We start from the raw sequence: 21,472 nt of genomic DNA, 5'->3' as shown, positions 1-21,472 counted from the left end.
TAAGTTGTAATCATATAACTGATTGGTGCCAGCAAGATTTATCTACTTTGAGAAGGAAGATAATTTAAAGTTTATAAACAAGTATTTGAAAGAATATTTGATTGCCCTCATATACATACTGAGTGGTTTAGATTGAAGTGTATATATATATTTACCTGATATTGGTTTTCTTTTTTACACATCTATATTTATTCTTAATTTAGCCAAAACAGCTAGGCTATTATATTGTATTGCAGCTATGTGGATAGCAATATATGTTAATGATATTAAATTTCCAGATTAAAAAAATCAGTTTCTTCTTGTGAAAATCTAATTCTTCAGGGCACCTCAGTGGGTACAGGGTGAAATCACTTTTGGATTATTGGTATTTGTTTTGACATTATTTTGTCCAAGAAAGTTCTGCTCTATCTTATGTCAGCCTGGATCAAAAATGCACTTAATCGCTGTTCCTTGATAACAGGGCAGAATCTAACTATTTTTTGCATGGCAAACAAAGCTATTTTATCTTTTAGGTGATATGAACCATATCTAAGGATAATAATAAGCTTTATGCGGGCCTATGGAAATGTTTTAAGTCAGAAATAAATCATAAACTCCAAATGCCTCAAGAAAACCATACAATCTAAATTAATTGTCTAATTAAATGTTTATTAAGCATAACTCTATCTCAACTTAGTTGTTTAAATTTAGTATTTAAGAAATTTCATTATGTAAAAACAAATTTAAAAAAAATTTAAGTTGAATTATCTTATTTAGCAACAATTCTTGAGTATTCACAATGATTTCCAATAAATTATACCTAACCATAAATTAAATGTTACTTGTCATCAAATAATTTCAAAATCAATATCTAAAAAATCACTTAAAAAGTTTACAACAAATATAAAGTGGGGTATAAGAACCCTTTAACATTTGATACCATGTGTCATGTAGCTTCCATAGTGAGAGTGTATATACAGCCTATGGGGATCTAAGAATGGCTCTGGTGGCAAATATAATGGGCCAAAGTCTAGGTTTCTAGGTCCAGGCCTTAGACTAGTACAAAGACCAATTAGTGGTCGTTGGTCAAGAGGTAACCTTTCATATCTCATTTCTTCTTATTTTACTAGAGAAGATCCACTTGCCAAATTTCACTTACCATTTCTTAACATTCATTACTATCTTCAGTATTCTCATTTCATATGGGGGACATTCCTTACCTCCATAGATGGACTAAGGGATTACTAGGAAAACTAAAGCTTTTTATCCTCTGAAGGTTTGTATGGGAGAAGGAAGACAGATATTTCTGTTCATTTCAGTCTGAACACTATGCTGCCACATTAGTTGTTTGCATGGAAAGAACATGAGGCTTTCCATGCAAACAACCAAAACATTTTGTTTTGGGTGATGGTTGGGCCAAAGAACATTAACTACCCAGAAATACACCTAGAACACCAGTTCTTGGTACTGCGAACTTAAGTTAACATAACTTCCTGCCCCTATGTTAAATAATACTAGGACCAGGTAAACTTTTTCATCTCTGTGTAAATAATACTGGGACTGGGAACACTTTTCTCTCCCTATGTTAAATAACATCAAGACAGAGCATACTTTTCTGTTCTTATGTTAAACGATACTGAGAACAAAACAAAGATAACATTCTTTAGGAAACACTTGTTCTTGGAAGATAAGATTGATCCAACTGAAGTACTTTACTTATTAAGAATAACAGTCTGTTCACCAAGACAGTCTCCAAGGTCCTCACTTCACTGTATTCACCATTCCAAAACTATTTTATCATGAATGTTGTACAAGCCTAACCTGTTCTTGTCTTGCAAGACTTTGCTTCAAAATCGCACAGCCAAGTGCTAAAAATCCTATGTTCTCCCGTGATATCCCCTTTCTATGACACGGCTAAATCTATCAAGGTAGGGCTCTTTCTTGCTGCTGTTAAGTTTAATAAACTTAGCTTTGCTTGATCAATAGGCTTTTCTGGTGGCATTTTGGGAGTCAAAGGTAAAATGTTGCTATATTCTTCCTTCCAGGCTGAGAATTATTATGTCTAATATGTCTAAACTTGTAAGAATTTAGATACATGGATTGCAAATATAAATAGGTAAATAGAAAAAAAGAAATATTTTTGTCTTTTCAAAATTAGGTATTTTTGATGTTCTTATTATGTCACACACTGGGATGTCATTCTCAATTTGAGTTGGGTTCCAGACTCTTTTAGAATTCTGAAGGATTTGGCCTATGACCTCCCAAATTCAGGTAGATACATGCTCTTGCATATAATTTCAAGGGTCCATAGATCTTTTGAAGCCCATCCATAGACTCTAAGTTATAAATCTTGCTCCAGATAATATACCAGATAGAGGAACTACCTTAGAAGACTCCTTTTTTTTTGAGTAAATTTTAAAAGTCAAAGGAATTAGAAGTAAGGACTCTGGAAACTTTAGGTAATGCAAAGTGTGGTCTGTGGGCCACTTTTGGTGCTTGTTTAAAATGCAGATATCGAAGTTCCATTTTAGACCTTCTCTGGGAGTACAGCACTGGGATTTTCATATTAACAGACTCCAAAGGCAATTCTGATGCATGGTGAAGTAAAAGAACCACTAATCGAGATGGACAAAGTAAATCAGTACTGCAAATTAAAAATACAACCTGTCAACCCAGATTCTCTAAGCACAAATCATGTCATATTCATATTTTTGCTATTACCTTCCACTTGGAATACTACCTCAGGATTCTAAATGCAGTACTTCACTCTCAATAGTACAATAAAAATATAAAATTTAAAGAGCAACCTCATATTAAAGAGCAGGTCCCCGAATAGTATTTAGAATATACTACTATCAAAGAAGCTACCACAAGTAAGTAGTAAAGCAGATATCCTATGACTATGGGAGATATTGCTGAATTCAATATTAATTATATAACCATTAGATTAAAATATTTAGTGACTACAATATTACTTCTATTTTAATTTCCACCTGGCTACTAGAGAATGCCAAAATTTGTGATCAGTTTAGGATATGTCTATAAGGGGTTGTCAATTCCATTAAATTAAATCTTATAGGCCAGCTAGGTATATTGGGAATGTTCCTAATGCAAAACAAACAAACAAATAAAAACATAAGCAGTGCAAAGTGCAATCTCCCCTTATAACCATAAAGAGAACACAAGGTTCAATTCTCCATTCCAAAGTAATTGAGTACCACTGAAGTGATCCAACCCAAATTTAGGGTCTAATTCAGTTCATTCGATCAATAGAAACCCAACCCTAGTCAAGCAGTTTAATGAATTATCTCCATCTGGAAGTTTTGCCAGCCCTTCAAACTCAAACTGTTCAATAGAAAACTTAGTATCTTCTTAGAGAAATTTTCAACTTCAGAAAGATGGCATCCCTATCTTTTTGGTGACCCACATATCAATCTAAGCCTATAATCATCTTTGACCTCAATCTTTCCTCCAATGTCCAATCAATAACCTAAACATTTCAGGAATTTGAACTTAATCTCCATTCCTTCTGCCACTATCTCACTTAGGGCCTCATTACCTCTGGCCTGGAGGTTTACAATATTTCCCCAATTGTCTCCTTTCATTCAGTCTCACCTTCTTTCCTTAGATCATTCTGGACATTTAATGTCAGATCACTCTTCTCAAAGTATTAGCTTTAATAATCTAACTCTCCTGTTCTGAAAAACTTTAAGGGCTTTTCACTACATGGGAAAAAAAACTATATTCTTTAGAATACCATGTAAGGGTCTCTACGATTTGGCTCCAACTTAACTTTCAACACTTAATTCCTATGATTCCTTTTCTTGTCTCTCAGTCCTTGTTCAAATCCACACCTCTCTCTCTTCTTGCTCTCCTCGTGGCCATGTCTTTTCTCCAGGTTTTCCTTTTGCTTAGAATGCCCTTCCCAATCTTCACAGATACAAATTCCATCTGACCTTCAAGATCTAGTTCAAATGCTACTTTTTATATGAACCATTTTATAACTCAACCTCCAATAAATATGTAACAAGCACTCTTTTGTACCAGGCACCAAGCTTAAGCCCTTGGAGACAGGGCCTGCTTCCTTTTCCCACTCCAGCTAAAAGTAATCTCTTGTCTCTGAATTCTCATAGCAAATGGACATACTTTATGGTGTGTAACATGATCCACATAGTAGTGAGCTTGTTTATGTTCATATTTTTTTTTCCTTTACCAGACTGAGCTCCAAATTTCTTAGTGATTCCCTCCACCCCGGCTTTATTGAAATAAATTAGTTGCTCATAATTACACTGTACAATTCAATGAGGTTTCTTTTCAATTACAGTTGGCATACAATAATATATTAGTTTCAGTTGTACAGCATAGCGATTAGAGATCTGTACAAGTCAAAGTGATCACCCCACTAAATCTAGTATCCTCTTCCCCTTACATAGTGATTACAACATTGTTAACTATTTTCCTTATGCAACACTTTATATCTCCATGTCTATTCTGCAACTATTCATTTGTATCTCTTGATCCCTTCGCCATTTTTTTTTTCGTTCCCCGTAGTCCCCCTCCGATCTAGTAGCTCTCAAAATATTCTCTTTATATATGTTTATTCCATTTTTGTTGTTGTTTAGTTCATTCTTTAGATTCCACATGTATGTGAAATCATGTGATATTTGTCTTTCTCTATCTGACATTTCATTCAGAGCAATACCCTCTAGGTCCATCAAGGCCATATCTTTCCCCCTCCCTTTCCTTTTGGTCTGTGTGTGTCTTTTAATCTGAAGTGAGTCTCTTGTAGGAAACACAAGGAGGGTTTTGTTTTCTTATACATTAAGCCACTCTATCATTTGGTTGGAACACTTAATTCTTCTCCATTTGAACTATCTGTTGATAGGAATGTAGTTATTACCGTTCTTTATTCCTGTTTTTGATACATTTTTTTTCTTCTTAAAGAAGTTCCTCCAACATTTCTTGTAATATTGGCTTGGTATTGATAAATTCCTTTAGCTTATTTTTGTCTGGGAAGGTTTTTATCTGTCCTTCAACTCTAAATAATAGCTTTACTGGATAAAGTATTCTTGGTTGTAGATCTTTGGTTTTCATCATGTTGAATATTTTGTACCAGACCCTTCTGTCCTGCACGGTTTCTTTTGAGAAATCAGATGCCAGTCTTATGGGTGTTCCCCTGTAGGTTACTAACTGCTTACCTCCTGATGCTTTAAAGATTCTCTCTTTGTATTTAGCATTTGGCATTTTAATTATAATGTGTCTTGGTGTGGGCCTCTTTGGTTTCATCTTTTTTGGGACTCTCTGAGCTTCCTGGGGATGTATGTCTATTTCCACAATTATTTCTTCAAATAGTTCTTCAACTTCTTGTTCTCCTTCAGGTACCGCTATGACCTGGATGTTTTTACATTTAATTTTATCCCATAGACTCCTTAAGTTATTATTATAGACTTAGCTTCTTTTTTCTTATCATTCTGATTGAGTATCCTTGGCTTTCCCATCCTCTATATCGGTGATTCGATCCTCTTTCTTATCCACTCTGTTGATTCCCTCTAATACACTCCTCAAGTCAGATCATGTGTTTTTCATTTCTGACAGTCTCCCTTTTATAATTTTCATTCCCATTTTTATCTATGTTAAAATTCTCACTGTGTTCATCTACATTTCCCCTAAGTTCACTGAGCATCCTTATAACCAGTGTTTTGAACTCTGTGTCTGTTAGATTGCTTGACTCCATTATCCCTGGATCTTTGCTCTGTTCTCTCATATGGTTTCCCCACTTTTGTCTTCCCATTTTGGCTGCCTTTTAATCTGTTCTTATATACTAAGCAAAGCTCCTAAGTCTCCCAGTGTTATTAGTGCGGCTTTGTGTAGTAGGTGTCCAGTGGCACAGTTCTGAGGGGGGGGGGGTTCAGCTGTAGGCCAAGTTTAGTTCCAGGTTGTGCCCCTCTGGAGCCACCTGTTAAGATTCAGCAAGCAATCCATGGATGCTGTGCTCATAGTTGCCTCAAGAGGCCATGCCAGAAACCGAGGTCAGCTGCCACCAGTGCGGGTCTGGTAGCTGGTTCAGCAAGGGGCACAGGGCACACAGAGGACACAACTGGATGTGGCCTGGGTGTGGCCCAAGTTGGGGGAGACAGAGTTTCAGGGAATTCTCTGGGCAGAGTGACCTCTGTTATCTAGTTTGATGACATCTCAGCTATGGTGGCACTGGGTCTGCACTCTGGGAAGCGGGGGGGGGGGGGGGCTCAACAGAGGAAAAATGGATACCGCCGGCACTTCTGTACAGAGGGAATCTCGTCTAAACCCTCAGCCCGACAACTCAGTGTTCTCCTGTAGGTCCCTGTGCAGCCAAGTTGGTGCTGCTGCTGAGAGCGAGCAGGTCTGTCACCAGGAAAGTCTGCTCGTGAACATGGCTCCTTTAAGGGGCATCTATAGCTGCTGTAGCCTCTGTCCCACTCAGGTTCTTGGGACCTGGCAGCTGCCTCAGTCAGGGTGATTTCTTATTTCTCTTCCTACTTGTAGTGCTTCTGTTCATCTAAATCCCAGGCTATTTTTCTTGCTGTTTGTTCCATGTTTCTGTCACAACTTTGATTTGGTTGCAAGAGGGATGAACAAAGCCTCTATATTCTACGCCATTTTTTTTTCTGTTGTCTGCTATTGTTAAGGAAGCACTTCATAAATATATATTAAATTAGTGAATATCCAGTGGTTTTATCTTCAGTGAGATCATCTTTTTCTGATTTGATAAAATATTTTGGTTATTATATAGATTTAGTTTTAATTCTACAAGTGAAGGCAACAGACACCAGCTTTAAAAAAAGGCCAATACCTTTGGTGTATAAACTGCAAAAATAAAAATCAATATATAGATGATTAAAGCAGGTTTAGAGTTTAAAATAACTGACCGACCTAAAAAAAAATAACAACTATTTATTTGGCAGGATACCTAGTCTGTACTGCACAGTAATAATATTAATGAAATAAAAAGAGGTAAATTGTGTGTTGATCATGGAAAGTTGGCATTTTTGTATTTCCCACTTTGCTACTACAACCTTTCACATGCTGTTTTCAGCATGGCTCAGTAAGCTGTCATGGCAAAGAAAAAAAAACAGAAAAAATGACTAGTGAGAATAGGAGGGGTATAGTTTCTTCTGTTTTGGGTAATCTGAGCAAGGCACAAGTTCCATTGCTGTATTCAAGCCTTATGTGTGGAAACAGTTTTTTTCTTGTTGCCATTTAAAAAAATAATAATAGTAGCTTACAATTAATAAACACATAGCATTGCTGGGTAAAGTATTAAGTATATTATATGTGTTATTAAATTCAATAAGCACACAAGTTTTAGGAGGTAGGTACTGATTATTCCCAGTTAAAGCTGAGGAAAGAGGCTCAGAGAAGCTAAACCATCATTACAAAGTTGCAAGCTTGTAAGTAGAAGAAAAAGACTAAACACCTATGTCTAGGAGTTTTGTTTCTTTCTCTTTAATTTTATTTTTAATTGTGGTAAACTACATATATCATAAAATTTACCATCTTAACCACTTTAAGTGTACTGTTCAGTAGTGTTGTGTATTCACATTGTTTTGCAACCAGCACTACCATTCACCTCCAGAACTCTTTCCATCTTGCAACACTGAAACTCTATACCCATTAAACAACAACTTCCCATTTCTGCCTCCCCACAATTTCTGTATGATTTCGAGTACTCTAGGTACCTCATATACATAGAATTATACTGTATTTGTCTTTTTGTGACTGGATTATTTCGCTTAGATTAATGTCTTAAGAGTTCATCCATGTCGTAGCATAGGTAAGGATTTCCTTCCCTTTTAAAGGCTGAACAATATTTCATTGTATAGATATACCAAATTTGTTTATTCATTTATTCACTGATGAACACTTGGGTTGCTTCCACCTTTTGGTTATTGTGAATAATGTTGCTATGAACATAAATGTACAAATATCTGTTCAAGACCATGCTTTTAATTATTTTGGAGATCTGGATATATATATCCAGATTATATATATATATATATATATATATATATATATATATATATCCGGAAGTGGAATTACTGGATCATTTGGTAATTCTACTTTTAATTTTTGAGGAACTGCGATACTATTTCAGAGCCTTTACTCTTTACCACTAATGATCTACTGCTGCCACACTGGTCACCTATGGTGACAACAAGCAGGAAAGCACTTGTGCCTTTATATAAAAGAAAGAAGCAGCTTGATTAGCCATGACTCAATAAACAATTAGGAAACTTTCACTAATGCTAATTATTTCACTCTTAAGGAAGCAAATGAAGCAGGAAATAATTTCTATCAGGATATCAAAATGAAAATCACACAAAGGGAAGCCTTATTTAAGATCTTTTCTGTCTAATGTATATGGGTATTCTTTCAGGTACTATAGCACTTCCAAGAACTTCGAACTATGTTATTTATTGTCTAGTCACTTCTCTGATTAAAATATCTATGCGACTTTGGGCAAAGTCACATTCCCCACTGCACCTCAGCTTGTTAGAACAGGTGACACTAAAAGATTTAGTGGTATGACCTAAGACAAGTTATTTAACCTCTCTAAACTTCATTTGTAAAATGGAGACAATGGTAAGACTTACCTAATTAGGTGTAGGAAAGTTTAAGTGAATATCAAGTATTATTAGTCCAATACCTGGCATATTATAAACGTTTAGTAAAGAGAAGTTGCTATTATGATTATTATTTTCACAATTTTATATGTAAAAGAAATAGAAACACTGGTTCACATAAAGACTTGTACATATATGTTCATAGTAGTTTTATTTATAATAACCAAAAACTATAAACAGCCCAGAGATCCTTCAATGGGTTGTTAAACAGCAGTACATTCATAACATTCATACAATACCACTTAGCAAAAAAAGGAACAAACTACTGATACACACAAGTTTGACAAAACCTTAAAGCATTATGTTGAGTGAGAAAGGTCAATTCTAAAATGTCATATACTGTATTATTTTATTTACCTGAAATGGCCAGAAAGACAAACCAGACTAGCAATTGCCTGGGGCTAGAATGGAGGTAGGTGAGGATTAACTGTAAGCAGAAATGGGAAATCTTATCAGGATGATTAAAGTGTTCTTAAACTGGATTATGGTGATGGTAGCACAGGTGTATAAATTTACTAAAACTCATCATACTGTGCACTTAAAAATGGGTAAATTTTATGTATCTAAATTATACCTTTAAAAACTATTTTATAAAGATTTTATATTTAAAAACTAGATCCATGCAATAACATTCTGTGGGACTACCAGAAACACTGGTTACACAAAACTTTTATCAACTTTTCACTTACCGAAGGATGGGCTGCTATGTATCCATGTGCAGTTTTATCTGAAAAGTGAAGATAAAGCTGTCACCTTTGTTTCATAAAAATTGCCTCATTTAAAGACCATACTTTAAAAAAACTGCATATATTTGACCAGAAGGAAATTCTCCAATTCAGTATCAAATAGATATCATGATATACAACATAGTTTTTCCTAAAATAGTTTATACCTTACATCCTCAACATGTTATCACCAGGTCATTTTATAGACCTTAATAGAAGCCTCCAGTAAATATCATCTATATGAAGGAATGTTGAAATTACTCCTGGATATGAATCATTCATATGATTCTATATTGTAGTTTCCCTAATGGGGGGATACCTTCCAAGAACCCCAGTGGATGACTGAAACCTCAAATAGCATCAAACCTTACACACACACACACACACACACACACACACACACACACACAGAGTGAAAGAGAGAGAGAGACAGATAGACAGACCTCAAATAATATAATTTCATTCCACATTGTTTCATTAAAACATTGACAGGATGCTATAGGAACTTAACTCTTGTTCATATCAATTCACCTATAGTAAAACTGGTTTTATTATACACCATCTAGCTGCAGTTCCAAGAACCTATGGAGGACATTAAGTGAGGACTTACAGAATCTAGGTGTTCTGTTCATATCTTCCAACCACAAATTTAAAGCCTTTTCCATCTTAACTAAGGACCTGTCATATACTGTTTCTGTAATTTTAGCAGTTTGAGAAGTGACAGCAAAATTTATGAATTTCTTCCCAATTTCATGGGTAGAAGATTAATTCTTACCATAGATCTTAGCAACTTCAGCATAAGATTTTTCTCTTTCCTTATTAAGTTGAGAACTTTCACCTTTTTAATTAAATAAAATACTTTAAGGTATCTTTGGCATATATAAATTGCCAGCATTACTACTCTTGTGATTTGAGACCATTATTAAGTTAAATAAGGGTTACTTGAGCACAAGCAATGAAACATCCTGAAAGCTGACCTGATAACCTAGACATCTACTAAGTGAGTAACAGGTTGTGTGCATGTGCAGCATGGACATGTTGGACAAAGCAGGATTCACGTCCTGGGTGGGGCGGGGCAGGGCAGGACCATTCAAGATTTCATAATGTTACTCAGACCAGTGCACAATTTAAAACTTATAAGTTGTTTCTTTATGAAATTTTCCATTTAATATTTTCAGACCATAGTTGACCATGGGTAACTGAAACCACAGAAAGCAATATCACAGATAAGAGGAGAATGCTGTATATCTATTTCTGGAATTTGTCCCCCACTTCCTCTTTCCTTCTCCTCCTCTCTACCTCCTTTCCATTCCTTCCTTCTATGCACCCTCCCTCTCCCCATCTCCTCTCCTTTCCCACCTATCCTATTAGCCACTTGCAACACTAGAGCATCCCAAAAACATATGGTGAGTTTCACTCAACTCCAAATAGTGCAATAACTCAGATACTGTTGAGTTCCAACATAGTTTTCAAGATTTATTCTTTGTAAGTTGACAGAATTCAACAAATAAAGATAAAAGGGTTAAAAAGCAGTGGCAACTTAGAATAAAGAAAAAAATTCTGAGAATCTGCGTATTAATGGATACACGGAAATGATTTCTTGAATAAATTCTTGGTTCTCATTGCTTATGGTTCTACAGCATACTTAGAGCAATGTACTAGATTTCCTCATATTAAGCATTCTTTGATGTGTCACCATGATCTTTTAAACATTTTATTCCATGCAAGAGATTAAATATCATAAATAGCTCTCCTTGATGACTTTTTTTCTTTTACGTTTTTGTCACTGGATAACAGAAGTTAAACAAACTTCTCATTAAAAAAAGTCCTATTCAGCATATACATTGCTATATGCCTTTAAGTTTGGGCTTTGATATTTGATATAGCCAAATGAGACACCTCCCCTTCCCAGTGTATTCTTGCACCACTTTTGAAGAGATCAAACCTTCCCTATACTAAAACCAATATCAAAAACTAGGAGCTCTTTATATCTGGGACACTAATGATAGCATTCTCTTCTTTCTTTAGATGTTAAATAAGAAATTGTTCTAAAGAGACTACCCAGATTATCTTTCTCAAAATGTAGTAGTGTCGTTTGGTATATGATTTTAAGTTGCTTACAGTACGAATTTGAACATCAAAGCTTCAAGCAAAGGCAAAGTCTACAAGCTAGCAAATGAAGTTGAGGTTTGGAAGACACATGACCTTTCGATCTCTTATAAATAGCAAACCATGATTTCTTTTTTAAGTGTGATTTTGAGATCTGAGCAAAATAACCTGACAGTCACAAAATTTGTTCTGTGTCATCATGGTGCAATTAAATGATTATAAATGATAAAATAAATTTCAAGAGACCATGGTTTGATCCATACACTTCTTGCTTTATGAATACATCATAAAGCCTGATTCTAAGTAACTGAGTATCTTCATGCAAGTGAAGAGACAGAACAGTTGTGATTGCTGATTTGAACTGACAACTACTGCTTCACTGGACAATTTCCTTATTTCATTTCTAAAATTCCAAGCACTGTAAATCTCCTAACATCAACTTCAACTCCCAACTCATCTTTTGGTTTACATCTGTTGAAGTCACTGTGAGAAGGAACTAGAGATGATATCAAATGTCCTACAGGCATCCTGTTCTAATCCTGAGGCTCTGGGATTGGAATTATTTTTCATTTTTTGATACCCTAGATTTACTCTTACCTCCTGATGTAAAGCTCATGTATTTCTGGTTGTTGACTGTTTCTTTGGAATCATAGAATTTGAGAACATCTAGAACTGCTTGTGGGTTCTTCTTCTGTTCCAGTTTTGTTATGTTGGAGGTTTGGAGTAATCGTGCCCATTGCTCAGGAATTCCCTGTAGACAACCAAAGGGAAAGAATGGTAGATAAGAACATCCAGCAGCTACATTTTTCTGTTCCAGTAAAGTTCTTCACCAAGAAGCCCATGCTACCTGTAGGATTACACTTGGGAGACTGAAGTAACACTCTAGATTTATAGTTAGTAACTTAATAATGCAATCATTCTCTTTTCTAATTAAAACATATAGGTAAAACTAGGATCCAACTTAAAAAAGGGTGGGTGGGAGTATGACTGTGATAGAAAAAAAAACACATGAAAATCACCTCCATATTAATTCTGCTCATCCATGAAATGATGTTTACAGCTTAGCTTATTTTTTCTGGTGACTCAGGGCAGACATAGCAAGACTTCTCTAAATTTGTGCACAGCATAGTATAGTGCAGATCAATAGATTTTATTTGACTGGAATAACAAGCTGTTTCTGGACATGTTGTAATTAGAATAAAAGGAAAGCCTCACCTTTGGTCAGTTCATACTTTGTGATTGTAAAATATAATTTTTTGGCTCTAGAGCTTTAATAAAAGGGTGGATTGAGAGGAGACAAAAATAGAATTGTAGAGGAACACAATAACCACTGAGATGTTAAATAGTAACATTAACATTAATGCTGCTTTGGGCATTTTCCCTGCAGCCTTCTCCTCTCTTCCCTCCATGTCCTCCTCCCCACTTCATTCACTGGCAACATAGAAGAACTTGGGGACTGTGACAACCATGCCAAAGCCTTGTGAGAATTTGCAATAATCTGAAGCATTTAGAGCAGAGAGGAGGGAGTATTTATAAATCTAATCAAGGAGAATTTCAAAAATTACACAGAGAGGTTAGTTTTGCATTGAGCATTCAGCATTCTTTCCTATCCATTCAGCCTACAGATGTCCCCATTTCATAATTATCCAACCTCCAAGAGCAACTTGGAGTGAGAAACAGACACACTATTCCTGAAGTGCATCTAGACACAATTTATGTGGCTTTGTCCTATGAAGTCTCGGCAAAACAATGTGTGACGTGGGCCTCCAGAGTTTGGGAATGACAACAAAAAAGTGAGATAAGCCAAGCAACAACTCTACTGCACACACATGAACCTGCTGCTGCAGTGCTATGACATCTCAAAGAAGCACTTTGATGCAAGCTTCTTTTGGGCCTGTGACGCACCTCTGGGAGCTTCCCTGGGCACATCTGTGAGCCATAGAGATCTGGCTGTAATGGACGTAAATAAAGAAAGAAAAGAAAGTTAAAACAGATGTGGGACAACTTAGAAGGTGGGAGGAGATGAAACCAATGGGTCTGAATGGGGCGGTAATCCCATCTACAGTGGGCAGTTGTGAAAATAGGGAGATATTAACCAAATCAGGGGCACGACAGGCTAGAGGACAACAGATTTAAGAAAACAGAGAAAACGACAATGTTCCAAAGTTTGGATGCATAATTCCACTTTTAGCCAGATGCTTCCTCCATAAATATGCTATAATAAGAATTAACATTAAATGACTAGAGAAATTACTAAAAGGCAAAAACATGAATTTGGAGGGAAAAAGGATGGTATCATGAGTAGCTTCAACAATAATTTGTAAGTTGTTTTTATAACTGGGTGATCACAGGTAGCCAATGGCCATGTGATGAACTTACAAATTTCAGTTCCCAATTCTGGTTAAGCACTTTTAGTTTCACATTGAAAGTGCCTGTATGGCTACATTTCAAAGGATGGCTATATGGTGATGTTGAAGTTAACATTTGTTTTCATTGATGTGATTCTTCTGTACTTTGTAGTTCAAGTCATGGCTGGCTTAAAGAAAAACTAGATTGAGGATTTCCCACACAGCCATACTCTGTGTTTGAGTTTCTTAGACATTCAGACCAGGGCAAGGGAAACCATTTCACTTCAAACCATATAGGAATGATTTCCATTTTAATTCTGCAGTTCTGAAGTACCAATTCCCACAAAATAAGATCAGATATAAGGTTACCGCTTTATGTAAATAAAGGTATCATCTCCAATGCTATAGAAACATGCTTTGACCCAACTGGTTTGATTTGGGACTTAGGTCTTTGATTCCTAGCATTTAGGGTTACTCCAAACACAATGAAATAACACTTTTACATGCATTCATCACACAATTTGATGCTAACGCCTTAAGCCAAAAAATTGAACTCAGGAGTCCATGCATCATGATCCCAGTTCTGATTCTAAGTTCAATTAATAGCATTTGGTTAATACTATAATGGTCAATAGAATTATTAAGTGTTTAAAACCAGGTATGAGTTGTACATAATTGTACATAACCACTAAGGAAGACACCACTGGCACGATCACTACCATAATCATTAGAATATTCGTAGTTATTAAATATTCTCATGGCACTTTTAAACTTTTGTGATAGTCTTGTGATAACTAGACAGCCGAAAAAATGCTGTCCATTGCAGAATATCCTCCAGACAACTATACTTACCACATAACTACGCTGCTGAGATAATTTCTATTTTCTTTTTTAAAGTTGAAATAAACCAGTTAATAAATGAAACCTGACACTTAAATTTGAATGTATACCCAAAGGCACATAATCAGAACACCATGTCATTACTCCAAATTGAGGTACAAATTCCAAAAGTTAAACAGCTAATGGAGACTTAGAAGTGTGAGCATCAGAAGCAGGAGCACGTATCAATGCCTGGCCATGTATACAATAACGATGAGATGTATGTCAAGCTGGGGATTGTCCAGTGTAGGCCAGGAGAATTGCAGCATGATACAACATGCCAAGCATTTATCTTATCACAAGAAATGATAATGTATATCACTCATACCATTTTTCCCTCTGATTGACTTGAAGTGACCATCATGGGTCTAGAGGTCTGGAAGGGGGAATTCTGAAGTATTTGGGACAAAAATGGCAATGTAAAGGGTAAGAACTTGTATTAGTTTAATACCAAAAATCTCACCTCCAAACCTAATTTTAAGCTCAAGGTCAAAGTGTATACCCAGGTGTACAAGGTTATATGGGCCAATTAGCCATAGGATAATCACCAAGCAACACATCAAATCAGTGTCCAAATATTCAAAATAACAGGCCCTTATAAGACAACTGAACTAGGCAGTTCAACGAATTCATCAAAGTTCAACCTAAACAACTGCAATGATTAAATTTAGTGAAATGGCCCTCTCCCTCTGCACACAAATACAATGAATTACTGTTACTTTGGAATCAGGAACCTATTTTAAATTCTACCAATAAAATGATTTTTAAAAGCTAATCATTTTATATATTTAAAGTTAGCAAATGTAAATCATAAGATAGTATAAAAATACAGAATTTGACATCTTTAAAAATAATGTTTGGACAATTAATTGCAAAAGATCATCAAGATAATGATAAAGTACATCAGATTTCCATATTTAGCTTGTGTCTTATCTATTTACCCAGTGGATTTCTAAGAATTAACTGCATCCAAGAAGCTGTTTTATTTCAAATTGGGTTTTTGGGAGGAAGGGACAAGGTTTTGTTTGGTTTGTTTCATTTGTTTTAAACTGTTTTCCACAACTGTTTTCCACAATCACATATCCTACCCCTGCCCTCCCTGTTTGGTTCTTTAGGCTCTAATTGATAGAAAAGTAAAAATGTTGGGCTGCAGTTAGGAAGATGATGGTGATTTACTTTCCTTTATTTCTATTCAGAATCCATAAAGAAACAAGAAAGAGCTAAAGGTAGAAATCATATGTCAAGTAAGTTGGAAAATGTAGAAAATTTTTAAAAAAAGGAACCAGAATGTCACAGGAGAACAGTAGAGAAGAAAACTTTCACATCAAAAAGCAAAGAGAAAGAAAAAAAGAAAAGAAATATATGGAATGACAACGATAAAACACAAGAAATTTAGAAGGAAAGCATACAGAAAATAAAAAACTAGAAAGATAAAGTTCATAAAATAAAAAAGGGAAGAGATATTAGACAGAACTTATAAAGTTTATGTGCTTTTACTGTTACAAATGTCAAAAATAGCCAATATGATTTTTAAAGAAATTTAGACTTGTTCAGTTTATTAAAATTATTATTTTTTGATAGTGATGATGGTAGTGGTAGTGGTGACAGTAAGGTTATATTCCCTAAGTATAGCTCAGAAGATATTCTCAAATATAGTAAAGAACAGAGACTAGGCTCAAACTCAAGGCCATTTGAATAATGTATCTGACTCCAGTGATGAAATTGGTTGAATTCTACCAGTAACTGAAATTTATCAATGTCAGTACTTATTAATGTTTTACTTTCCTTGCTACTGAGAACATAGAAATAATCACTCACATCAATTTACAAGGCTAAGATGTAAGTTTTCATTTCATTCTCATATTGCTTACTTCCAGAATTTAAAAAAAGTAAGATAATTTGGCTGTCGATTCAGAGACATGGTTTGCTTCTGCAAATCCAATTAATTTATCCCTTCTTTTTTTATTTCACTTAATCATATGACAGAGTCTACTCATTAATTACAATGTTCTGAAACAGAAAATTCAATTATTGAATATCAACACTTATCTCTGGTTTAAGAACCCCAAAAAATTGATGGTGACAGTTCTGTTAAAGATTTTTTTTTCTGAATGCATTCAAAATTTCTCAGAATACACATTTTGACTGAGTTCCTTACTAGTATGAAAAAAAGATAGTTGATCTTCTTGGGGACATATTTCTAGCCACAATTTTTCCTTCATCTATCTAAAAAAAAGATGCCAGATCTTTAAAAAGAAAAGTATAAAATATAGATCTGAGTTTCTGTGCTACTTGAGCACTACAAATATTCAAAGAAAGACTGGATATATAGCTATGATATTTCTAGAGAATTCTTAATGGCATTTTTTTCTGGATTATATATGGAGGAGGTACATAACCACTAAATTGTACAAATCTATCCATCAATATTTCTCCCTGAAACATGGGGTTTGTTGTTTTGAATGTCTACAAAATATACCTGTGAAGCCTAAAAATAGTTATGTTCTTGAAATCAAAGGGAAGAACAGGTCAATACAGAAGTTTTGGGTTAGTGTGGTTAAAGAATCTGGGTAATCCAGGTTCCAAAGAAAGGCCTGAATTATCCAGATGGATTGTTTTCACTGGCCAAGTTAAGTCAATGATTCTCTGATTCACCTCAAATAATAAAGAATAGTCTCACTCAAGCAGGGTCTCTACCAGGGCTACCTCTCCTGTGCCATGGTAAACTAACATTTTCAATCAATTTGAAGGTAATACAGCTATCAGCCATTTTTCTTAAGATGGACAAAATAATTTTGCCAACACTCTTACCATCTTCTAGTCCCACCTGCGATTGTCCAGGCAAAGTCCATCTTACTTGAAATCATCCTAAACTTCAAGTCTGACATTTTGGGACATGGCATTTTCATAAAGGATTTTTTTCATGGCTTACAAAACAAAATAAGGAGCTTACTTACAGTGAATTCCCCGGTGACTGCATCAAACCCCACATGAATCGTATGTTCAAAGTCTGAAGGAAGAGAGATCTCTGGGCGTTCTTTCTCTTTCTTCTTATTGGCTAAAGGCAAAATGTTAACATATATTTATTTGGAATACAGTTTTGGCATCCAGAAGTTGTAAAATTAGGTTCATCAAAAACAGTTACAAAGTTGAAAGGCAATTGGTTTCAACACAATTTTAGCAGTACTGAACTGTGGAAATTATAACTTTATTTGCAGAAGTGGATTGATGAGAGTTTGATGGAAAATGTTATATCTAAATAACTTACCAAATTTAAAAATTCAACTCAAACAAAACCTTCAGTCAAACTGATTTATGTCCTCTACTAGTATAATGATGTAACCAACAGGTATCTAGGTGTATTGTGTTTAACTGGCTTTGCTGAATCAAATAGTACTTAATAAAGAAAAAATTCAGTACACACATATCAAGCTAAGGGTTACTATTAGAAAGAATAGAAAAGGAAATTGTTTATGCTATCTATAAAAGTGTTATGAATTGCTTTCATGTTAACCATAGCTAATCATTAAGTAGCTAAAACTTCCATCATTTACATGTTTACATTATGAATCATGTCATAATAAGCTCTTGGTTTTGTTTCAATAAGAACACATTTAGGACCCATTTTGAAAAATACATATGTGCCATCTAACTTATCCTCAGTATAGATTCCATTTTACAGTGAGCCTAATTTATTGATGAATAGCAGCTTAACTGAATGGTGAAGTTCAGAGCTTTCTGTTGGTACTTCTATCTTCCTGCATGTTTGTGGACTGTAGCTACCATTCACACTGTTCAACCACCATTTTCACTTGTTCACAAATGCAAGACTGAACAATCGGCTTTCTGTTTTTGTCACTCGACTCAAGTTACCCTAGTTAGTTTTGTCGTCATTTTCTTATTTTTCCTCTTTCCTGATCTCCCATTCATTTTGGACATGGCTAACCATCTCTCTACTTCCTTGACAATGTGGTCTGATTCTCCTGCTTCCACCATGATCAGTTTTTATTTGATTGGCATTGCTTCTCCTTCTTTTGCCTTTCTTAGCACATTCTTTGACCTTTTGCAATCCTATTTTTGCATCATTCATCTTAGATGGCATCCACTTCAAGATACTAATTCATGTTGGGTAATTCCCTAATCTGTTGTTAGCAGGAAGTAGACCTAGATTTTGTGGGACAAGACACTTTATGTAATTTGAAAGAAAAGCTTCCTTTAAGTAAAAACAACACAAAATTGCTAGGGCTCCTCCTAGGGCCTTGGAAGAATCCTAGGCAAGTGAGGAACTATGGAGAAGTTTTATTTGCTTCATGGTACCACTCTGAAAAATCTGAACCTGTAGAACTTCTGCCCATAGAAATGTACTATATATGTCTGCAAAATTTTGCATATAACTTCAGAGGTGCAAAATTACTCTTGACTCCAGATTAAGAACTCATAGCTTAATCTATGTCTGCAATTGTTATATCAAATTGCATTCATGATCTCTCTTGCCAGCAAATAGGCTCTCCCTACTTCTCCATTAGTATTGGCTACACATTTAACACTCCACTGGATATAAGCACTCCACTTGAACTGAGCTATAACTGAAATTAATGTTGCCACATTTTGGGTGACCCTGATTTGTGAGGCCTTAAGCACAATGCTTACTCTATTGTGTAATCCAGCACTGTGAATTGCCTTAACAGTGTCCCCTAAAAGGCTGCCTGATTGTCAGTCCCTTACCAGCCTAATTATGCCATCAAATTAGCTTGGGACTAAGCACAACAGAGGCAGAATGCCAAAACTTGCTCCTCCTCCAGTGTCCAGTTTCTCAGTGAAATGATACCACTAACCAGCCAGATCAGATTAAGGCCTTAGACTCCTTCTTCTTTGGGAGGCTCTAAGTAATGAAAAGATCATGACCCTTCCCCATCTGATATGTAATTCAAATAAAAATAATACTAAAGCATAAAAAAGATAAGGAAGTCTAAAAAGTTTTGATATTCCTGTAATGATTAATTTTCTTTTTTTAAACAATATTTCCAAAATTAATGTTTCTACATTTTGGGTGACCCTGATTTATGGGGCCTTAAGCACTATGCTTACTCTGACTATTGTTTAATCCAGCATTGACCCAACTGCCCAAACCACAAGTTGAGGAGCTTCTTTGACCCCTACTTTATCCTACCTCAGTCACCAAGTTCTCTCTATTCTATACCTCAAACTCATCTAAAATCCATCTTCTTCATTTCATCCCTGCAAACCATTATCTTAGTCCAAGGTACCAGCATTTTTCACTTGGTTTTACTGCCTCCAATTTTGCTCCCTGCAATTCATTATATTGTAACCAGAGTAATCTCTTGAAATATAATAATCTGAACACATTCCTGCCTTTAAGATTCTTAAATGGCTCCCCATTACCCACACATTAAAAGTCTATGCTCATTAGCATGCTATCAAAGAGCCTGCTTGATCTGCTCCCATCTTATTTATCCATTGTCTATTCTTGCCATGGACCCCACAGTCCCATACTCATTTCATGCTCCCTTAAACTGCTGGTTTTTCTTTATTTTTAAATTTTATTTTTCAATTACAGTTGACATACAATATTATATTAGCTTCATATATACAACTTAGTGATTAGATATTTATATACCTTATGGAGTGACTACCCATACAAGTGTAGAACCCATATGGTACCACACATTGTTATTACAATATTATTGACTATATTCCCTATGCTGTACTTTACACTCCCATGACTCTTTTATAACTGGAAATTTGTACTTCTTAATCCTTTTCACTATTTTTGTCCATCCCCTGCTGGCTTTGCTCTTACTGCCAAGCTTTTACATATGCTAAGCCAAGGCCTGGAAAGTTTTACATTTTACTATCCGCTCTCTGCTTTGTGTGTATAACTCCCGTTAGTTTTTATTCTTGAAGACTCACTCATGGGCTTTCTCTCCTTTAGTAAGTCTCTTCTTGTCTTCCCTCTGCAGACAAAGTTAAATGCCCTCTCTTCATGCTCCTATAGAACTACCCAGTGTATACTCTGAACTTGACACCTATCAACACTGGATTGTTATTTCTTCTTTACATACCTCTCTACCTAAAATTTGAGGTATTTGACAGCAGAGATTGTATCTTATGCATTCCCACATTCTCTAGCACCTGCCTTATATCTGCACACTTAATAATCATCATTTATGGGATATTCACTGCATACAAAGCGATTCTAAGGTAGTTTCTTTAATCACATTATTATAAGGTAGGCTGTATTATTATTGCATTACTATTATTTTATAGATGAGTATAACGAGACTCAGTGAGGTTAAACCACATACCCAGGTTATATAGCTGGCAGGTGTCAGAGTCAGGATTTGAACTGAAGTTCCAACTGAGGTTACAGAAATTAAGCTCTTAATAGCTACACTATGTATTACTCAGTTGCATCAAACAAAACAAAACATCTCAATATATTTGAGCAGTGGTCTTTAGTACATGTTTAGCGATTTAATGGAGCCTAGATGAGAACCTTTTTCTAAGGAACACTACAATGCCTGTATCTCCCCCAGAAAACTCTGTGAGCATTTGTCATTTATATTAAAATTCAGCTTAACCTGAATCTTGGGATAAGACTCAGCCTGATCAACTCTGGGTTGGTTTTTGCAGAGAGCAGAAGATCAAATGAGTACTCCTTTCTAAACATATCACCCATAATCTCTTGGAACCTAGAACAAAGGCCACGAATTGCTGATTAGACAACAACTGCGAAGAACGAAGAACGTTT

General features: G+C 35.4%; 1 protein-coding gene across 20 annotated transcripts in view; it reads right to left on the bottom strand.

Moving 5' to 3' along the window:
* The window catches only part of PAK3 (p21 (RAC1) activated kinase 3), a 281,213-nt gene that overhangs the window by 72,426 nt on the left and 187,315 nt on the right, over window positions 1-21,472 (bottom strand). For 17 of the 20 annotated variants that reach the window (XR_004952810.1, XM_036226629.1, XM_036226631.1 and 14 more), the window contains 4 exons: window positions 17,658-17,758; window positions 13,379-13,423; window positions 12,071-12,224; window positions 9,329-9,366 (listed from right to left, as the gene is read on the bottom strand). Coding sequence is in view for 19 of the 20 variants with exons in the window: in XM_036226629.1 (XP_036082522.1) it covers window positions 9,329-9,366; window positions 12,071-12,224; window positions 13,379-13,423; window positions 17,658-17,758 (338 nt within the window). In the remaining variant the exon portion in view is untranslated. The remainder of the gene's footprint in view (window positions 1-9,328; window positions 9,367-12,070; window positions 12,225-13,378; window positions 13,424-17,657; window positions 17,759-21,472) is intronic. The other 3 variants (XM_036226636.1, XM_036226634.1, XM_036226633.1) reach the window with 1 other exon arrangement.

Source organism: Rousettus aegyptiacus, unplaced genomic scaffold (genome assembly GCF_014176215.1).
Source record: "Rousettus aegyptiacus isolate mRouAeg1 unplaced genomic scaffold, mRouAeg1.p scaffold_m13_p_9, whole genome shotgun sequence".
Classification (NCBI taxonomy): domain Eukaryota; kingdom Metazoa; phylum Chordata; class Mammalia; order Chiroptera; family Pteropodidae; genus Rousettus; species Rousettus aegyptiacus.
This window is presented reverse-complemented; position numbering and strand designations above follow the sequence as displayed.